Source organism: Haliotis rufescens, unplaced genomic scaffold (genome assembly GCF_023055435.1).
Source record: "Haliotis rufescens isolate VD_foot unplaced genomic scaffold, xgHalRufe1.0.p SCAF_8, whole genome shotgun sequence".
NCBI lineage: Eukaryota > Metazoa > Mollusca > Gastropoda > Lepetellida > Haliotidae > Haliotis > Haliotis rufescens.
Window position 1 is genome coordinate 36,295,732 of NW_025964372.1, and position 19,785 is coordinate 36,315,516.

The following is a 19,785-nucleotide window of genomic DNA, read 5'->3' on the forward strand; positions in this document are numbered from 1 at the left end:
GAACTAGTTCTGATTGAAAATGATATTGACATTCATAATTGAATTTCTTGTATGTTGAAATATGATTGACTCATACATCTTCATAATTTATTCATTATCATCTCTTGGACTCCGAAACATGGCTTTAGTATTAAAGAATGTCTATCAATGGGTTTTAGTGCCCATGCTGTATCTGTCAGTGGACACTTATGTTGGCTTATTATTGAACAGGTGTTTCTCTACCTATCTTGTATTTGAATGATGATGTTGTCTCAGGACAATTGAATCTTAGCAGGTCTTGATGAATACTTATGTAGTGTGTTCAGAGTTGATGAGTGTCTTCACAGAGATGCTGACATTAATACTTTGACTTGCACTTGTCAAAGAATGTCAGGAAATTGGCTAATAGTTTGGATCATTGTTTAAAACATGGCAGGATTATTCAGTTTCTGGTATTCAAACATCATGCAACATGTTCCGACTAGTATGTCCTTGATCCATGGCAGAAATTTGTTTCTGTATTGTTGATTGTTGTGGAAATAAACCATCAGGTGCGTTAGTAATTTGACCTGACTCTTGTCCTCATGGAGCCCTGAATTCAGTTGTAAGATCTAAAACAATCATTTAATCAGTAGGTGTCTGCAACTTTCTAGGCAGGATAAGAAATGGATTTGAAGTGGGTGTATTTAGTGTCTCTGGCAGAATGAAGTGTTGATGCTCAAACCAAGCAATTTTGAGACTGGACTAGAATGTGGTACCTGTACAAACATGTATATTGCAGCCCTTGAAGGATTCAAACTGATTGATTGTGTTGAGTCAGGCTTCTTAATTTTTAGGCTGAGTTTTGGTATATGTAAGTTTCTTACCACAGTTGACACACATTTATGAAAACTCTCGCTTGCTAAATGTAATTTTAATGGTAGTGTTTTCAGAAACCAAAATGTGAATGTATATCCTGACTTGCTATAAGACAGTCTGCTTTCGTCAATTTCTTTCCATTTGGCAGTAACATTTATCTTTGAGACAACTGGCTGCTGATTATGGATGAATAGTACTTGGCATTGCAACCATCAGGAGAGATGTGTGTCTTTGTACCCCTAGAATGAAATCTTTGCCCCCACTGTTATCCACTCTCTGGTTACTGTGATGTAGCCTAACTTGAAAACAGTGTTCAACCCAAGTCCCTCAATAAACTTACACTGTATGAAGTGAACAGTGTGTAACAGTAGTGGATCAGATTCATCCTTCAAGGGCTGTTGGTGTAAGGACAGACAGGCATAGAGTTGGTCAGGAATCATAAATTGATGTTGGAACTGTAGCGAAGGATGTTCATTATGTTGGATGATGTTCTCTGTGTAGGGCCATGGCTCACCATGTGTCATTTCTTTCAGAATTACGACAGTTACTTTGTCCAGCGTGGGCCAACTGCGGTTCACGGCTTAAATGTTGTATATTACCCCCCACAATCCCACTATCCGACTCAAGGGTCAAGGGTCATGACCCACATGCCCCCCGACCCTGCCTCCTATCCACTACAAAACTTGCATGTTCAGTATAGCCAGGAGGGTGTCAACGGTGACAAGTACAGCGACTTAGACGAATCAGGGGATGCCACGCTCTAACAGATATCAGCGTCGCCATGTCCAGTTATTTCATTAGTGCATTTTTATGCTGGAAAAGACAGATGCTTAAGTAATGATAATCTCATTGAAACTCATTTCCATTGCGGAATATTTTACCTGATGGAAGGTGGTACAGCATATTAGTGCTGTATGACATTCAACAACTGGCTTTAGTTATTAGAACAAGTCAATTCCTTTAAGATTTGTCATGAATTTGCGATAACTTCACAGACATTTGTCCCCCATGTGATAGATATACTTTGATGCATTGAGATATTGTGTAGGATGTTTGTGATGCTTAACCTAGGGAGCAAACAATAACTTCTTGTCTAGCCTGTTTCTTTGTACATTACATGTATGTTTATATGTTTATATGCTTGTTTAGTTTCTTAAAACCATAGGTTGATCATGTATCAACAAATTCTCAATTCCATTCACTCAACAGTATTCAACATACTTGGTCGTTTCAAATATTTTCCTAGTTCAATGAGAGCTCCCTTGAAAAATGAATACTTGTGAAAATGATTTGTGAAAGTTATAGAAATACTTTATTTGTGATAAATATATTTCACCTGCAAAGTGTGGCAGTGATAAAAAAGAAAACATATTGGTATGAATAAGCATATATGCATGTTTCATAGTTTTTTTTGGAGGTATGAACATGATGAAGTTTTGCATCAAAACACTATTTCTAGTTCATATTGAGACTTCCTGATCACTTTTGAGGGATTTGATAACGGAGACATTCTTTTCTATTGTCTCACATAGAGTGAGTTTCAGACATGTACTGTGTTTGAAACTCGAGTAATATTTCATCAGTTTTCTGGTGGAGACACTATATGTTGTTTCATGAAACACTACGTTCCCATACTGGGACACAAAAGAGCAAGTAATTCAGTAAGGGAGTTGGGCAACTAACAGACTGGAGGCATGTTCTTCCCTTGGAAGGCAATGGTTCTTCTATTTGAAGAAAATTTAGAAGTTGATAATTTTATACACATAGACATTAGGTTTCAAGTTTATTTTCTTGATTGTCCAGATTATTGCTTATATAACTTTCCATTATATTCAGAAGATAATTTTCCATCAGCAGTATAGGTTGTACATAGCATGTGATTTTTTAAATTAAATCATAAATGAATAAACATTGAACTTGTACAGAGAATTTTTTAATGAAAACTATTTTATTCCCAAAAAATTATCACAATATTAGATATATCTACTTGCATGCTTTTGATTCATTTTGTAATAAAATGTGTAAAGGATCAAATAAATGTGGCTATTTTTTTGTGCAGTCGTTTTGCCCTGTTTTGATAATACACAGCCTTGAAAGGTCGTTCACACCATTCCATTTTTCCTATCTGCCCCGCATAAGGACCACAACAAGAATCTTGACTTCATGAGGCAAGATACGAAGCAGTTGAACTGTAAATGTCGACATGTCTACGTAGCACAGTTGTAGTCAGCAGAAAACATGTTAAGCTGATCATTTGGGAGTGTGAACAGTTTTTCAGATGCCCTGCGACAAGCACTCTAACCTACTTTGAAAAAGCATTTCTACTAGCTTACTACTACAGAATATAACCTTCAAAGTCGACTAGCCCGCAAAGCCTACTAGCCCGAAGAATTATATCATGAATGGACATCTTTCATCTTATAGTGCACACTCGTGTATAATCCACACCCCCTCTAGGTGATTCAGTATTTTGGAACCAACATTTGAGTATTATTTATACACGAAAAAAAAGGCCTCACATCCCTTCTGCGAATTCAGGTAAACGAACAGGTGATAAAGCACTTGGAATGCAAATTTGAAATATTACATCACTAGACATTATGATTTCAATTTAAATTGTATTTCTTGTTCTGCTAGGCATTGCTTTACATACAGGGATTAAGATTACTATGTGTATTGTATCGTGAACTATAAGCCGGAATCCGCAATTGGCTGTACACATGGTTTCTCCCAATCTACCGGTGATTCCATCATCCTACAAGACCTACTACATGCATGTACACAGGGATTGGACCTTATTGAAAACCTGCTTCTCAGATAATACCACTCTGTCAGAGTACATTACACACAGTATATCATGCTTAACAATTTCCAATAGTGGACAGATGACAAACAACACAGGTGTTTATGTCATGATGCAGATGTGAAATATGGCATGTGTAAACGAACCTTTACAGCGAAATGAAAAACAGGAAAACAATTGTAATTATCAAGGAAAGGAAAGAATATGCAATAAGCAGATTGACGACCAAGGATCGTATGTTATTGTATTTAGACAGCAAGAGGATCAGAATAGGGAATGTATGAATGTGAGTCATGCTGTCTCCATGCCCTTTTCAAACCTCATAGTGTTCCAGTATCCTGACAAATCGTGAGTATTGGTAGTAATGCCTGTCTGGAATGACCTTCCTGATGCGTACAACCCAATGTGCGAAAACATAAACCATAGTTACTACCTGTGGTTAGTTTTGCTAGTTGTCATTAGCAAGCAGGTAGCGTCTCAGGTTGGTGGTCATGGGCGGGTTTTGCTAACTCAAATGTTTAGGAGTATGTGGTCAATCAGCTAGTCTCAAACGTTGAGATGAGAAGTACATGCATCTTTACATCATCCAACAACTGTTGATCTGGCAAATATTGTTAATTGTGAGGTATTATGAGCAGCCGAAATGAGAACGTTTTATAGCAGGATAGGATGTATGACAGTGTCACTAACAGACTGCTCCCTGTTGCCTTCGTGTTCAGGTCCCCATTTAGGATAAATTGTTTGCTCCTGTATCACATGATGATGCCCCAACCAAAAACTTGGAATTGAAAAAAAGGATAAAAGGTCTTTTGATTTTTTTAAGCCTAAATAAATCATATCCTACATTTTCCTGCTCTCTTCCTTTTCTCAAATGGTGAATGAGTTTTTGTGTGCTCGTGTGTGTGCCTGTGTGCAAGACTTCATGTGTGGACATGTAAGATTACATATTTTTATGAATGTCGATGTACCTGGAAAGTTAGGAATGATTTATTTGAGCCTAAATCTATTTTAGCTTTGTTCATTTTTGAGAAAACGATTTGTGATTTGTTTCACAACAATATTTACTGCTCATTGTAATTGCAACATTTACTAAGAATTCCATGTTTTTTGTTGGGAAGAAAAAGATCTCTTCATTATTGGCTTTCTGAGTGAAAATATGATGTCCATCAAAGTTAGCACAGAGAACATTGCTGATAAGAGAAGTTTGTTCACATTCAGAATGAATTTAAAATTTAAAAATTTGATCAAAGTCCAATCAACAATTTTGAAACTTTATTAAAAAACTTTTTAAGTGTATGTATTTTATGAGTATTTAAGTAAAGGGAGGTAATGAAAACTGTAATTATGATGTCCTCTACAATCCATGAATCCACAGCCAAGTTAAATTGTACAACTACAAATTGTAGTCTGTCCATGACCCTACAATTCTGAAGTAAAGGATCTTGAAACATCTTCTATGCTGCAATGTTTCTCAGAGCAAAATGGCAGTCTCTGGTTGCCTGAACACAGGGGTAGCAGTGGCCGATGAGCGGTCGTATCTAGAACTCTTTCAGTGTCAAGGATGATTGGTCAGCGAATTATTATCCAGCGAATGCGGCCGGGTGACAGCAAGTGAAATGACCATCCTGTCAGGTCAATGGTTAATGCCTGAACGTGAGGTATTTTCTTCAAGCAGTTTCTATCCTATCACAGTAAATATTCAACATGATGATGCATGCCTAAAACATCCTAAATGAGTGTACTCAAGTACATTGATGTAGTTTAGTGGGTATCAGTACACCGTAGTCCTGGAAAGTGGAATCATCAAGCGACGGGTTTCCACTCTATGCTTGATGCGTCCTGCTTCCCTGACAACTAATTAAACCTTTTGATTGTTTGGCTTTGCTTTTATTTGAAATTGCCATTAAATTCTGCTCTTCCCTTGTGCCTCTTGAGTGACTTTTTAAAAGGATTTCATTAACATATATTCTTGCTTTTTAGCAAGCTTTTTATAATTTTATTTGTTAATATGTGTATGATAAATCATATGTCCAAAATCAATGTTTGGTAAATGTGAATATAGTACCATCTTTTTGATGGATGAAGGAAGATGGCTTGGAATGTTGGCGCTCTGTTTGCGAAAAAATGTTAAAATGTGATAAAAGTGATAACTTTTAAGAAGAAAAATGAAACATATCTAAGCCCTCCCAATTTGGTAACACTCTTTACTCCACGAAAATGTATTCACTCCCATAGAAAACAGCCTGTAGTCGGTTGCTCATGGTGTTTTTGGGAAGCAGAGTTGTCAGGCTTGGCGTCTCTGAAAGTTCTGTATCATATACCTGGGTTGTTCCGTTCATTGCATCAACACATATGTTGTTGAGTGAACTTCAAAACGTTATTGTGAGTCCCAAAAACACCATGTTGTGGCAACTATAGTCTGTTTTGGTTCTCAGTCCCACCCTTTCAAGCTGCCTGGAGTTAGGGATATATCACAAGGCAAGATCTTGTTTCAGCTCCCAAAACTTGAGGAAGGTTTTTTCAGAACTCTGTGTGCTTTCTTCTTCTACCAGGGTATGCAGTCACTGACTGATCTCCACAGACGCAGGAACAACATCATTGCACAGCTACATCCGAATAAACCATGTGCTCCTGGCAAAGTGCAATCATCGGGTAATCAACAGACCTCAGCCAGCCCAGTTTTGAAGAAGCAGAAATTCATTGAGGACCTGCCTCGAATCTCATCGTCGGATCTGGTCAAGTCTGTGGCGGACACCTACGTCGCGGCCAGAACTATGTTCTCATTGGCCAACTCAGGTTAGGATAAAACAGAAATGATTTGTTGTGAGAACTTGACTGGTTCAAGTTGCATGCAACCCTGACATCTTCATCACATCTTTATCACAACTTCACCTCATCTTCCAGAAACCCAGATTTAAAAAAAATAACCACATTACCCAACTACAAACCCTTAGGGTCCAACCATTTGGGTGGGTGTTTGAGATCTTGTATGGAGACTAGATATTTTCGGATCTACAGCTGACAAACAAGATATTGTATTAATTAAAACTGAGCTTTTTTTAAAAAAGCCTCATGCAGCCATGAATTTATCGTGTCAGAAAGTTTCTTCTTTTTTTCAACAGTTTGAAGCATGAGTATTTTTTTCATGCGTTTTTGGGGACAAGTTATTTAGCTTTTTTAAGACTTATCCTATCTCACAGTGCGCATTTCCCTTTCTTTCTCATTTCCTATGTAGAAACAATCCTTGAACATGTTTCCAGCTTAAAATAACACACCCCAACACATCCCAGCCATCTCCATGGCTACCATAACCCACAATAGGCTGTGCTCTTGCTAGCTTCCCGCCTAATTGATCACGACGTTCCAGCTTACTCATTCTCTTTCAAATTGCCTTTGTGTGGGAAGGTTTGTTTTTCACTTTGAAGAGAATATATTTTGTTTTGTTTTTTTAATCTGTGAATTCAGTCCTTGCATCATGGAAGTCACAGAAACACAATTTTTGTGATAATTGCAAGACAATGCATGATCCTCATCTGAGATGTTGTGATGGTCAGGGACGTTGCTCTGACAACAAGAAATGTAATAAATATTAAGATCTCTCAGGCTGAATCAAGACATATTTGAGCAAATGCAGTAGATGGGACAATGACAGAAGATCTGAATCCTCTTTTGTTGACCTTCTGGTGAGAAGAAAGCCAAGAAGTTACACTGAAAGCAGTTCGTTCCCTGTCTCCCAAGTTGACAACTGTCAGCAAACCAACCACCTATCCAGCGCTCTCCTTACCAGACAACGAAACATTAGATTTAAGAAATACTAAGGAATCAGAGACATCATCACAAAGATCACAAGAGTGCCGACGCTCATCTGTAGAATCATCCAACAGCGAAGACAGGCGCAGTCACGAGCATGCAGATCGTACTAGAGATCACAGTTCACCTTGATGATCGGGCCAGTTTGGAGGATCAGAGTGTATGCCTTTACAGAAGTTCATTGGATAACTCAGTCGTATGGTCCTTCCCAAGTGGACTTTCAAGCCTTGGTTGACGCTATGCCTGCAGTGCTTGATGAGCAACAGTCGAACAAGGATAAAACGCTCCCACCACAGAACTGCCCTGCTACGATTCCATCTCCGTCACTTAGAGCCAAACCTCAGAGCATTGAACCCACTTTTACTCTACAACCACATAAAACTGGAAGAGAACTTAGGTCAACTTCCACTGGGACCGGAGACGAGAGATTCTTCCATCTCCCACTCAGACATTTTACGATGTGGTCGATCAAGCAGACACTTATGTGGATTGCAGACAAGCTGGCATTTCAGCGGGGACATTCGGATGAGAGCCATAGAACTTGTTTCTTAATGTCCAGTCGCAATTTGGATACGCTCACCCTACCGCCTAAGTCCGCCATCTTTGATTTCTTGAAGGACTTGAATACGTCCTTCTCACTATTTAGAAGAATTAACAACCGAATCCTAATCTTAACCTTCAAGATTGCGATACTCATTGACTCAATAGCCACAGCTCAAGAATTGGATGGAAATATTCACACCCTCAATCTGAAGACATCATTCATCTCTTATGTCCATCATAGACGATCGAGAGCTTTGATTGTAGCTCACGCTTGTACCTTAGAAGAGACTCACAGAGGAGTGACAGCCCACATGCATAAACATTTTCTAGCAATAATGGGCTCGATCTCTTCTAACCTGGGTTGTGAAGACCATTTCAAGTTTCAGCTGTACCAGCAGTCCTGGTCATCTCTCTACCTATTTCTTGATAGTATCCAGTAGTGGTGGGACGATACACCGATGCACCAGTAGATTGCGATTTTTTACTTCTCTCGATCAGTCACACACTAAGGAAAAAATGTCAATTCTGACCTTAAATGTTTGATTTGATAACTGTTCCACTAAACACTAATCAGTAGTGCAAGTCGATAGTGAAAACATAAATATTTTCATTTGTTGTGCCATACTTGACACTGCCAACTGTAAATCAACAGGGAGCCAGATATTTTGCCATCCTGTCTATGAAAAAGATGGCTTATGCACCACAGATAAGAGCACATGCAAGTATCGAGATACATATCGGATCGTGAGTAAGGTATCATGATTGTATCAGTTGGTGTATCGTCCCAGCCCTAGTATCCAGCACGTAGTATATCAAATTAAGAAACATACTGCAGACATGAGTTGAACTCATGAACCTACAGAGACAACAGCTTGGAGATGTGCAGCCACACAGAGAGCACCTTACGTTCCATGACCGCCCCCGTGGTCTAGTGGTAGAGCCTTTGCCCAGGGAGTGGAAGGTCAAGGGTTCGATCCCCAGCTGCGTCATACCAAAAGACGTTTACAGATGGTATTTGTTGTTACCCTGTTTGGCGCTTGGCATTTAGGGGATAAAACAAGTACTGGTCGGCTCGGAGTCAATATAATGTGTCTGTTTCTTTGTTGTTTAACACCGCACTCAGCAGTATTCCAGCTATATGACAGCAGTAAATAATCAAGTCTGGACCAGACAATCCAGTGATTGACATCATGAGCATTGCAATTGGGAAACAATGACAAGCATCAACCACTTCAGTGAGCCTGACCACCCGATCCCCTTAGTCACCTTTTATAACAAGCATAGTCGCCTGTTACGGCAAGCATAGCTTGCTGAAGACCTATTCTACCCCGGATCTTCACGGGTAGTATATTGTGTCTGAGTGGGGTATGCATGTTAAACTGCGGCATGGTATCTCAGTAAGCTAGCACTAAAAATCGGCAGTAGTCCGGACTAGTGCACGCACGCACGCACGCACGCACTTAAGTTTCCATTTAAGTGCAATAATCTTGGACGTGACGTTGAACCTAATTTCACCTCACCTCACCTCACCTTACATTCCAAAATTAATTTTTTTATGTTTTAAATTTAACAGTTAATTGTATATTTATAAATACTTATCCTATCTCACACAATAAACACCAACCCAACCCAACCATCCCAGCAGTACAGTTACAAAAGCCTCTATGATTCGAACAAGAATGAGTGAGCTTGGGATGTCATGTGATCAATTAGGGGGGAGCTAGCTTGAGCACAGCCTAATATGTGTTGGGGTACATTGTATTTCTAAACATGTTCAAGGATTGTTTCCAGATAGGGATAGAGAAAGAATAAATAATTATATATGTACAATTTATTGTAAAATTTACAATTTTGATAATATCCCAGATTGAAATTGGTCAGTACACATCTCGTTTTAACAAAAGAAACTGACAAATACCGAAAGTGGGGTTTATTGTAAAATTTAAAATTTTGATAAAATTCCAGATTGAAATTGGTCATACACATCTGGTTTAAAAAAAATAAAAAAATGACAATACCGAAAGTGGGGTATAATATTGTGATGACCATGTTTGTTTCAGGTTTGCTGACTGAACCCCAGTACAGTTTGAGCAGCAACTATGTGCCCTGGTCGAGCGAGGACAGCTATGATGGTAGTGAGAAGTCTGTGACAAAGGCAGACTCGAAGACTGACTGGTATACTAATGAGACAGTAAGTACCAAAACTGCTGAAGAAGCATTATTTACTCGCTCATTAGACTAAGAAACGGCTTGAAGAGGATTTCATACCCATGCATGTTGTAAGCTGACAATAATATGATAAGGCTGTTTAACATGATTGATTGTGTATCAGAACTTTGTTGTGTAGATTGATGCTCATATCATTCTTTGCTCTCATACAAATTCTGTGACTTACATGTATTAATTGCAGTCCTTTATTTGATTTTGTTTAATACGAGTTCTGTTTGATATTGGACAACTTGGGTTTTTTTTTATCACAAGGGCCCACTTGCACAAATCAAACGTTGTGTACGACTACCGTAAGCCTATGTTAAAGTATGGGTGATATGATCACCGTAGTGCTAAGATTGCTTTGTGCAAGTGGACCCATTAGTGCAGGTTGGTGCACTGTATATTCCAAGAACCTTATGTCATGTGTTTTGTGACCAGCAGGTCTCGGACTTGGAGGTAGATGGGGATGGTGAGGATGCTACAAAATCCCTGTTCAGCTGGTTTGAAGAGGAAACGGCCAAGAGAGTCACAATGGTGGATGAAGTATGGTAGGTCACTGAATTCTGTCCGGAATATTCTCATACATTGATTGATGGGTTGTTGACAAATGTTGTTTATTCGTGTAATGCTGCATTCAGCAATATTCCAGCAATATGACAGCGGTCTGTAAATAATCGAGTCTGGACCCGACAGTCCAGTGAAATGTTTCAAATACATTTTTAACATTGTGCTGTATGGGCGTACCTCTGGAACATTTAAAATTGTCAAAAAAAAAGGGCCCATGTGAGAAAATTCCTAGTGTGAACCCTGCAAAACAATACATTTTATTCGAAACTGAATATGTTGGCTTGGTGTGGATGTTTCAGTGAGGTTTCAAGGAGTCAGCTTCAGTTGGGGGACTACAGCTCCATTGAAGAGCAGACCTTCATTCCGTTCGATCCACCACTGGTATCAAGGTTTGGACCAATCTCACGATTGTCACGCGCAAAGTTCAAGAACACAGATCCAGTTCAGGTCACAGCTGATGAGGTGAGAATGACATGATAACAATTCAGCTACTCGGAAACAGTTATTACTAAATCTATTAAAAAGCAGCTTTATGAAATTGTATTTGCAACAGATGCATGTATGCTCCTTGGTTTCACTTCAATACACATCTGTCACTTGGGGTTGCCTCTGAAATTAGTATTTTGGGGAATGCACATTAGGTGGTGATAGCTTGTACCTGATCCATTTTACTACGAATAAGCAAATTTTAATAACAAATTTTGAGCTATTATCAATGATGATAGATGTATTATAGAAAGTGTCAGTTGTTTGAGCCCCATTGTTGATTTTTGACTATGATATGGCAGACTATCAAGAGGATGACCCCTGTGACTGCGGTGACAGCTATGGAGTGCCCCCTGCCAGTCGCTGCCCCAGTCCCCAGCAGGTTCAGCCTGTGGAAACAGCCGTCAGAGGGGACCAGGACATTGGAACATCCCAGCAGTGTCCTGGGCCATCAGATGATGCCAGCACATCGCACCAAGAGATGTCTGCAGCAGGAAGTGACACGCCTAGAGAACCGTGCCCACGATGCTAATTCCAAGAAGGAAAGTCTGACATATGAGCTACAGGCCATAGATATTAAAATATCAATGGTAAGTGTAGTCTTTGAATTTTAAGGGCCTTTGTGGTGGGTATACGAGGGGCGTTCAATGCGTTTGGCAACTTTAATATAAGACCAAGTCGCAGAATATCTTTTGCACTTATATTTTTTAACATAATCTTCATTCACCTCAATACACTTATTCCATTTGTCCTTCAAGATTTTAATACCACTTTTATAGAAATATGCAGATTGACCCTCTAACCAAGCCTCTGTGGCAGCCTTTATGTCCTCGTCATCCTGGAAGTGTCTTCCTCGTAGGGCAGATTTCATTTGCCTGAACAGGAAATAGTCACTGGGTGCTAAGTCTGGGCTGTACAGTTAAATCACCCACCCTACCATGATGGGGGCACTAGGATTGCTCATGTAACTCACAGCCATGTATGTGTTGGAGATGTACAGAACAGTTTTTTAGTACATTGGCCAAGGAACTAAGATTGCGCTGTACAAGTAAGAACTTGTGAACATGTTTACAGTCATACGTAAGGAATTTGAATGATATCAACTGACAGATATCGTCTCATATTGTGTAACCTTAATTCTGCTCTGATTTTCTCAGCACTTTCCCAGTGAATTTTGAAAAATAAGATATTTTCATTTGTTAAGAGGACAAATTTTACATGGGACAGATGTCTTTTGGACAAGTGCTTATATATTCTTTCCGTTTGTAAAGATACTCGTTAATGTAGATTTCATCTGTAGTTGGAGAGGATATTGCTGAAAGACACGTAAGCTCTACACTGACTCGCTCTTATGCTGAGAATCTAAGAACGATCTCATGAGGATTGGATGACCTTTCTGGCTCAACGTGTGTCATTAAGCCTCTGTGGCTTGACCATTGCTAACCCTGTCAAGCACAGGTTTGCCTGGCCCAGATTGTTTACAAGCTGTGGTGAAAATGTTCACACCATTCAGATATCATGACAAGCAATCAGCAAGCAAGCCACCTGATCCAACTTAGTCACGTCTTGCAACCAGGATGCCATAGCTGGAATATTGCTGACTGCAGCGTTTAACAAGTCAGTCAGTCATTGACTGTAATGGGTTTGTTTTGGTTTGTTTCTTGTTTCCTAATCCTTTCTTCCTCTTTCAGCAAACTGGGCAGAAGCCAGACCCACATGGAAGTGGAACAGATGCCTCCCAACTTAGCCAACTGATGCTACCCATCTTTCAGTCCACCCCTAGAGATCAAATTGCTGGCTCCCCAAGTGTACGGGCCTCAGACCCCACCCTCACAGCCAGTGAGCAGAAGGTTTGTTAGTCCATTGAAAAGGACATTATAGCTATTTGCATACAGTAGCAGTTCTAATATTTACATTTCGTCCTCTTTTTGTGTGAAATGATGGACAGTATCTGCTTGATATCATGTACTGTCCAAGCTTGCCTCAAAATCTGTTCATTGATGGCTTTTTATGAAAGGTCCATGTCATCTAAAGACTGGTATCATGTCATGGAAGTATGTTTTCGCTCCCTGAGAGATCTGTCCTGTTTGAGAATAGTAGTCGCCTTTGTTGCATTTCTGACTCTGAAATTTGTAATGTGTTTGAGCATGTAAATATACTTGTCTGGGCCAAGTCCTAGGTAATGTATATAATTGTCACTATATTTTGTGAGTACTGTCACTCTATCAAGAAAATGTTTTGTTTTCAGAAACTGCATGAGTTGACTGCTACATTTTGTAGCGTCAATCAGAAATGTTCTGAGCAGCAGGAGAGAATCCTGTCCCAACTGTTGAAGCTGCAGGACCTTGGCAGCCAGGGAACTTGCTTCCACTAGTGCAGGTCAACGCTCCACTAGGGTAGGTCAACTCTCCACTAGGGTAGGTCAAAACTCCACTAGGATAGGTCAAAACTCCACTAGGATGGGTCAAAACTCCATTAAAATGGGTCAGTGCTGAACTAGGGTAGGTCAACTCTCCACTAGGGTAGGTCAAAACTCCATTAAAATGGGTCAGTGCTCCACTAGTGCAGGTCAACTCTCCACTAGGGTAGGCCAACACTCCACCAGGGTAGGTCAACTCTCCCCTAGGGTAGGCCTACACTCCACTAGGGTAGGTCAACTCTCCACTAGTGCAGGTCAACTCTCCGCTAGGGTAGGTCAACACTCCACTAGAATAGGTCAACATTCCATTACATTAAAATGGGTCAGTGCTCCACTAGGGTAGGTTGACTCTCCACTTGAATAGGTCAAAACTCCATTAGAATGGGTCAGTGCTCCACTAGGGTAGGTCAACTCTCCACAAGGGTAGGTCAACTCTCCACTAAGGTAGGTCAACTCTCCACTAGGGTAGGTCAACTCTCCACTAGGGTAGGTCAGCACTCCACAAGAGTAGATCTGGTCTTCACTGGGGTATGTTTATATGGCTGCTTAAAAGATTTTCATGGGATGAATCCAGTTCATACTGTTTCATTCCATGTCAGTGTAGTCCTGACCATTGCTTATTCTATGAGCCACTGGTTAATTACAGGTCACCTGGTAATATTGCTGACTGCTGCTTTATCTCCTTTCATTCACTTGCTCACTCATATTGGTATGCCTTTATGATATTTAAGACAGTAGTGTAGTCAGAAGTCTAGTTGACTGAATACCAGGCAAGCTTAACTCAAGATATGTCTGCTTTTCGTTTCAGACATGAAAGCCGTGAACTTATATGTGATATATTCAGGCTTGGGAGGTTGTGACAACCCAGCAGAAGAGCTTGCCAGACAAGTGGAAGACGGAAGACTTGGACCCCATTTGTCCTTGTCAGCCCCGGATGGGGTGGGGTGGAGTCCATTTCACTGTCTGTGCACAGACATTATTGTGATGGCATTATTTACTATACACTGCAAGGAGTGTGAAATCCTGTCATATTTGTTTGACTTTGTTCAAATTACCCCTCTATGTGTCACATTGATAATGTGTGTTCCTGCTAGGGCATGATTAGGAAGGGTGTTTATGACTCTTACTGCCAACTACATTCATTATTCTCCTTGATCATTGGCTGCTCGGTGGAACTTGTTTTATTATTGTGTTGGGTATAAATTATGGCATGTGTTAACAACTGTTCTAGCCAGTGGGCGACCGACTTGACAGTTTGTACATTGTGATCACTCTGTAATGTGTATCGTTAGTTGTTGGGGTATTACACTCATATTAACAATCTTTTCAAAATATGAATTTGATAATTAGGTCTATTTTGACATTTTGCTGTGAACTATTTATCTATAGTTCTAGAGCATGTACTTTTTCATGACAAGTAATTACTATGTAATTATGAAGTATTTTATGAATTCTTTTGTGTAAAAGATATATGAGTTATGTATTCTCATATATTCATGAAACTCATGTATGTTAACACGATGGCTTTCCTTCTAATGACACCTTTACGTCAGAATTAAGCTTTGCCATTACCTTATAAAGGTTTTATGTGACAATATTTTTCATTATTTATAACTTGGTGGTACTTTACCCAACACCCTTATATTGCTCTGCTCAAGGATTGAACATATTGCTACTTAAGTGTGTTAAGAAAAGATTACTGACCAGGTATATGAAAACTTGTAAGACAAGCAGATTTCTACTAACATTGTAATGTATATTATGTATACAAACAAAACTTTGTTCATTTTTTTACAGGGAATATCAGCATGATCAGAAAATAAAAAATATGGTGTATACATTTTGTTACCATAGTAACAGATATTAGAATTCACTGGCCATTCGGAACTTCCATTTTAATCCAGTAAAACTGACACCAGAGGTCATTATACAGAATTATAGAGATTTTATACATTAACCATAATGTGGTTCAAGTCAGAGAAAACACTCAAACCTGTTTATTTCGAAAGTAGAAATCAACAGATTTGTGTGATATCTCCTTTACATGATCCACACAGATTAGATGTGAGTAATAGGCATGGTCTTGTTTCAGAAAGCAATTGTAGCATTGTGATGGTTGTAAGTCTCATTGTTTAACATCTACCCCGTTCACATGCTCCTCTATACATACGTGTGTATATTTTCACACGTGTGTTAATGTCATGTGAACGTGTTGACTCATGTATGTATATTTACACCAGGAGCAAATTTGCTCCATGTCTGGAGCAGGTGCAAATCTAACTTTACACAAGTGCAAATTTGCGCTGGATGTATATGTTGTAATGGGAAGGTTTACGCCAATGCCAGAGGATGATCTAATTAATATATCTGTTGATTTGCCAACACCAAACAAATCGGCCGCACTTTTGTATTTTGAAGTTGACGTTGTTCAGTACACAGCAGTACCGACTTTTATGCGGACATTCAGAGCTGGGTGGACAGAGTTTTCTTTGGGTTTCAAGGAGTGTAAAAATTTATCTAAAGATTAAATCAAACACATGTTGCTTCATGCAAAGATGTCTGTGACGTAACGCTCTTCTCATTTGACTTTTTGGGAAAACAACCTTTTCATGTTGAACGTCATGAAAAGACTGATGACTATGTACCGGTACTTCATTTACACACATTAATTAATTGTCATGTGAACACATAGTCAATTTACATATACACATGTGTGTATAGTTACACATGTGCAAAATTGCTTATGTGAGTAAATCTTCTGCATGTGAACGGGGTAATAGACTATCATCACTCTGTGATCGCTTCATGAAATAATGGGCCCTGGTATGTAGTTATTGATATCCTGTAGACACAATCACAAGTCCAGTAGGCCATCTCCTTTCTATGAATAGGAAAATCTGGATGTTCCTTGGATGACTTGGTTTGTAGTTCTGCAAGACAGGAAGTAAGTTTATAGTAAGGTAATAAGGCATGGGTGGCATCTTACAAGTGACTTCAGAAAGTACCGGTAGATAACTGGAAGTTATCTAAGTATGTGTAAAGGATACATTCACCCCTTAAAAATGTGCTTCATGCTTTCATTTTGTACACTGGTCAAAAGTACATTGTACTGTGTGTATTGTCTTATGGTTGCTAAGTTATGCTGATTAGTACTGAGATTCTTTAGATCATGTACTTCTTATCTGTAATGATTGGTGTAACTGATCTTGGTTTGACACTATACTTACGGTATTCAATGTAATAAGCACCCAGCGCTCTCAAAATTAGAAATAGGGTGCTCTTATTAGAATATTATTTTGGTGAAAAAAGCAGAGTTGAAAGATAAATTTTGTGATTTATGCTGACAGCCTGAAATGTTTATGTACGACAGATATATTTCCAGAATTTAATTGCCCATAATTAAGGGTGCATATAACACACGAGTGTGTATTATACGCGAATAAATAAGTCTTGTGTACATTGATCAATCGGAAGGGGTGCTAATTAGGATTGTTCACTAGCAAATATCGCTGTGGGTGCTTATTACGTTGAATACGATAACTAGAATGTCTGTACAATTAGATATTTTTTATCAATGTTTTGATTGTTATTTCATTTTTCTTTTTACTCCTCATGAAATGTTAATAATAAATTTTCATATTTGAGTTATATGATTGTAAGCATAATAGTGGTTACTTAGGATGTTAATTGAAAATCTGTTGTTTTTGTTTCAATTTGAAGTCAAGTTTTCGGGAGGTATTTACCCTATATGTTTATTCCTTCATATCAAGATGAAACAGGTGAATAAAGGTTGGTTGTGCTACTTGTCAACAAGGAACGCTACCTTCCTTTGCATTTGTGTTGATCAACTTGATCAAGGGGTAAGGAAGTTGTACTTTTCTTTTTGTGTTTTAATTGGTTACGTTATCCTTTAATTTCTTGATTTATGATGAGGAAAAATATCCATTATTGCCTTTGTATCAGACTTAATCAAAGTCAAGCTGTTTTAAACTTGACAGTTTGGATTGTATTTCATTTGTCAAAGGGTGTTAATATATTATATTTGTTTTATGTAATACTTAGAAGGCGGTCAAGATGTATCATAAGTGAAAAGAAATGGCTCAACAAAGACATTCCCTATTAATGAGTATTGAGGGGAAACGTGGCACCCTCTGAGAAGAAAATGTCTGAAAGTCTTGTCTGAAGTTAACTTTTGGAATGAAAACTACAATCTCTTTTGACAACAGAATATACAGGGTTTGACAACTGAAGAACAGCCCGTTACACAAAGTGGTCTTAGCAGTACGACTATTGTACATGTTAAAGAATCGTGCGCAAAGATTGCTCTGTGGAATGGGGCCCCGGTACACACAGGGCCACAGAAAACATCACTGGTTCCACAGAAAATTGGTCAAAAATTTACATTTGGTATTTTCTACTAGCCAGTCATGTTTTTTTTACTACTGGCATAGAATGTTTACAGTCGTTTGTGGAACCATGTGAGTGATGTCTTGACAGTCTTTAAGATTTGCTTTGCTTGAATTGGGTTATGCATTTAGCCTTGAAATTGTGATGGAATTCTTATCATATAAGATATATGCCATGCTTGTCTCAAGCATCTTGTACACTAAGTGTATTTCTTTTTAAGGTGTCCATAGTTTGTAATGAGTGTTTTATCTTGCCCATAATCAACTGACATGGCACAGCTATTGCAGATTAGTCAATTTATGATTATTATCTGAGTACACATTATCCATAAATTGATATGGGTCGTACATCATTGCTCCCTGTGTGAACATATCTTTTTCCAAAGACATTTTCAGTGAAATTATGTGGTTTGTATTAGAAAAACTGTTAAGAGTTTTCTAGTTCTGAACATGTTATTTCTCAATTTCAGATAATAGTATCAATCTTTCATATGTTCACACGAGCGATCCCAAAGCCAATATTTGGCTATTGTTTTTGTCTGATTTTTGCTAATAGAGGTTTGAATTGTATTTCTTTATAAGGAGGAATGAATTCGGATTTTTTGTGAGGTATCTATGAAGGAACATTGATACTTATGAAGTGGAATATTTGAAAGTTTCAGTATGACAAGGCGAGGGTTAAAATACCTTTTGAAATTGGTGAATTCATTGTTTAATAGCGTGTTTTTTGTCAGTCTTGATATTTGATTATAACGGGATGTGCAAGGATACCATCGGACACCATTACAGGGCATCAGTAACATCAGCTTACGTCACTTCCTGCCGATATGGTTATATCAACATCTATGGCTTATCGAATGACTTGATCATGTTAAAATGTTGAGGTAACATGTTCTCAGGTCTTGCAGGCTCTTCAGGGACGTTTGCACGGTTGAAAATCAATTTTGCTGTTATATTGTGCTTGATGTAACAAAGCACAGGAGAACTGTTTCATAAGGAGTGATTGTAATCAGATATGATGGAGAATTGCTCTAAATATTTGCAGTTTACTTTCCACAATAAAACTGATACAACCAAATATTTGAGTTGTGTGTCTGTAGTTTCCCTTCTGGAAGTTGGCCGTGAATATCTAGGGTAGAATAGGTCTTCTGCAACCTATGCTTACCGTAAGATCGTAACGGGATCGGGTGGTCAGGCTCGCTGACTCGGTTGATGCATGTAATCGATCCAAATTGCGTGGATCGATGTTCATGATGTAAATCACTGGATTGTCTGGTTCAGACTGCCATCATATAGCTGGAATATTGCTGAATGCGGCGTAAAACAACAAACCAAACCATAAACCTTCTGGAAGTGGATCTTGGAGTTTTGTCATGTAGCATACCAGTATTCGAGATTGAAGTAAGAGCTGACTAACAGGAGCATTGGATTGTCACCATGTGTGACATGGATGATTGTGTATCATCGTACTGTGACGTGTATTGTTGCTTTAACATGCTGTCAACCTTGGATTTGCCCAGCCCATCACTATAAAGCTGAGTGATGCAGAACATTCACAGACACAACATCATCATCATCATCATCAATATTTCAGGAGCCTGTAATCAGATATAGCTCAGATTGACAACCCATGTCATCAAGATACATCGAACAGATTAGAGCTGTACTGTTGCATTTATTAAATTAATTAGAAATTAGAAACA

At 38.8% G+C, this 19,785-nt stretch overlaps 1 protein-coding gene across 4 annotated transcripts in view; it reads left to right on the forward strand.

Moving 5' to 3' along the window:
- LOC124141814 (roquin-1-like) overlaps window positions 1-19,160 on the forward strand; it is a 33,794-nt gene extending 14,634 nt beyond the window's left edge. For 2 of the 4 annotated variants that reach the window (XM_046509963.2, XM_046509966.2), the window contains exons 11-18: window positions 6,193-6,436; window positions 10,054-10,184; window positions 10,643-10,752; window positions 11,071-11,233; window positions 11,560-11,847; window positions 12,949-13,107; window positions 13,506-13,653; window positions 14,485-19,160. In XM_046509963.2, the coding sequence (XP_046365919.2) occupies window positions 6,193-6,436; window positions 10,054-10,184; window positions 10,643-10,752; window positions 11,071-11,233; window positions 11,560-11,847; window positions 12,949-13,107; window positions 13,506-13,631 (1,221 nt within the window). In that variant the 3' untranslated portion in view covers window positions 13,632-13,653; window positions 14,485-19,160. The remainder of the gene's footprint in view (window positions 1-6,192; window positions 6,437-10,053; window positions 10,185-10,642; window positions 10,753-11,070; window positions 11,234-11,559; window positions 11,848-12,948; window positions 13,108-13,505; window positions 13,654-14,484) is intronic. The other 2 variants (XM_046509964.2, XM_046509965.2) reach the window with 2 other exon arrangements.
- Window positions 19,161-19,785: the final 625 nt, after the last annotated feature.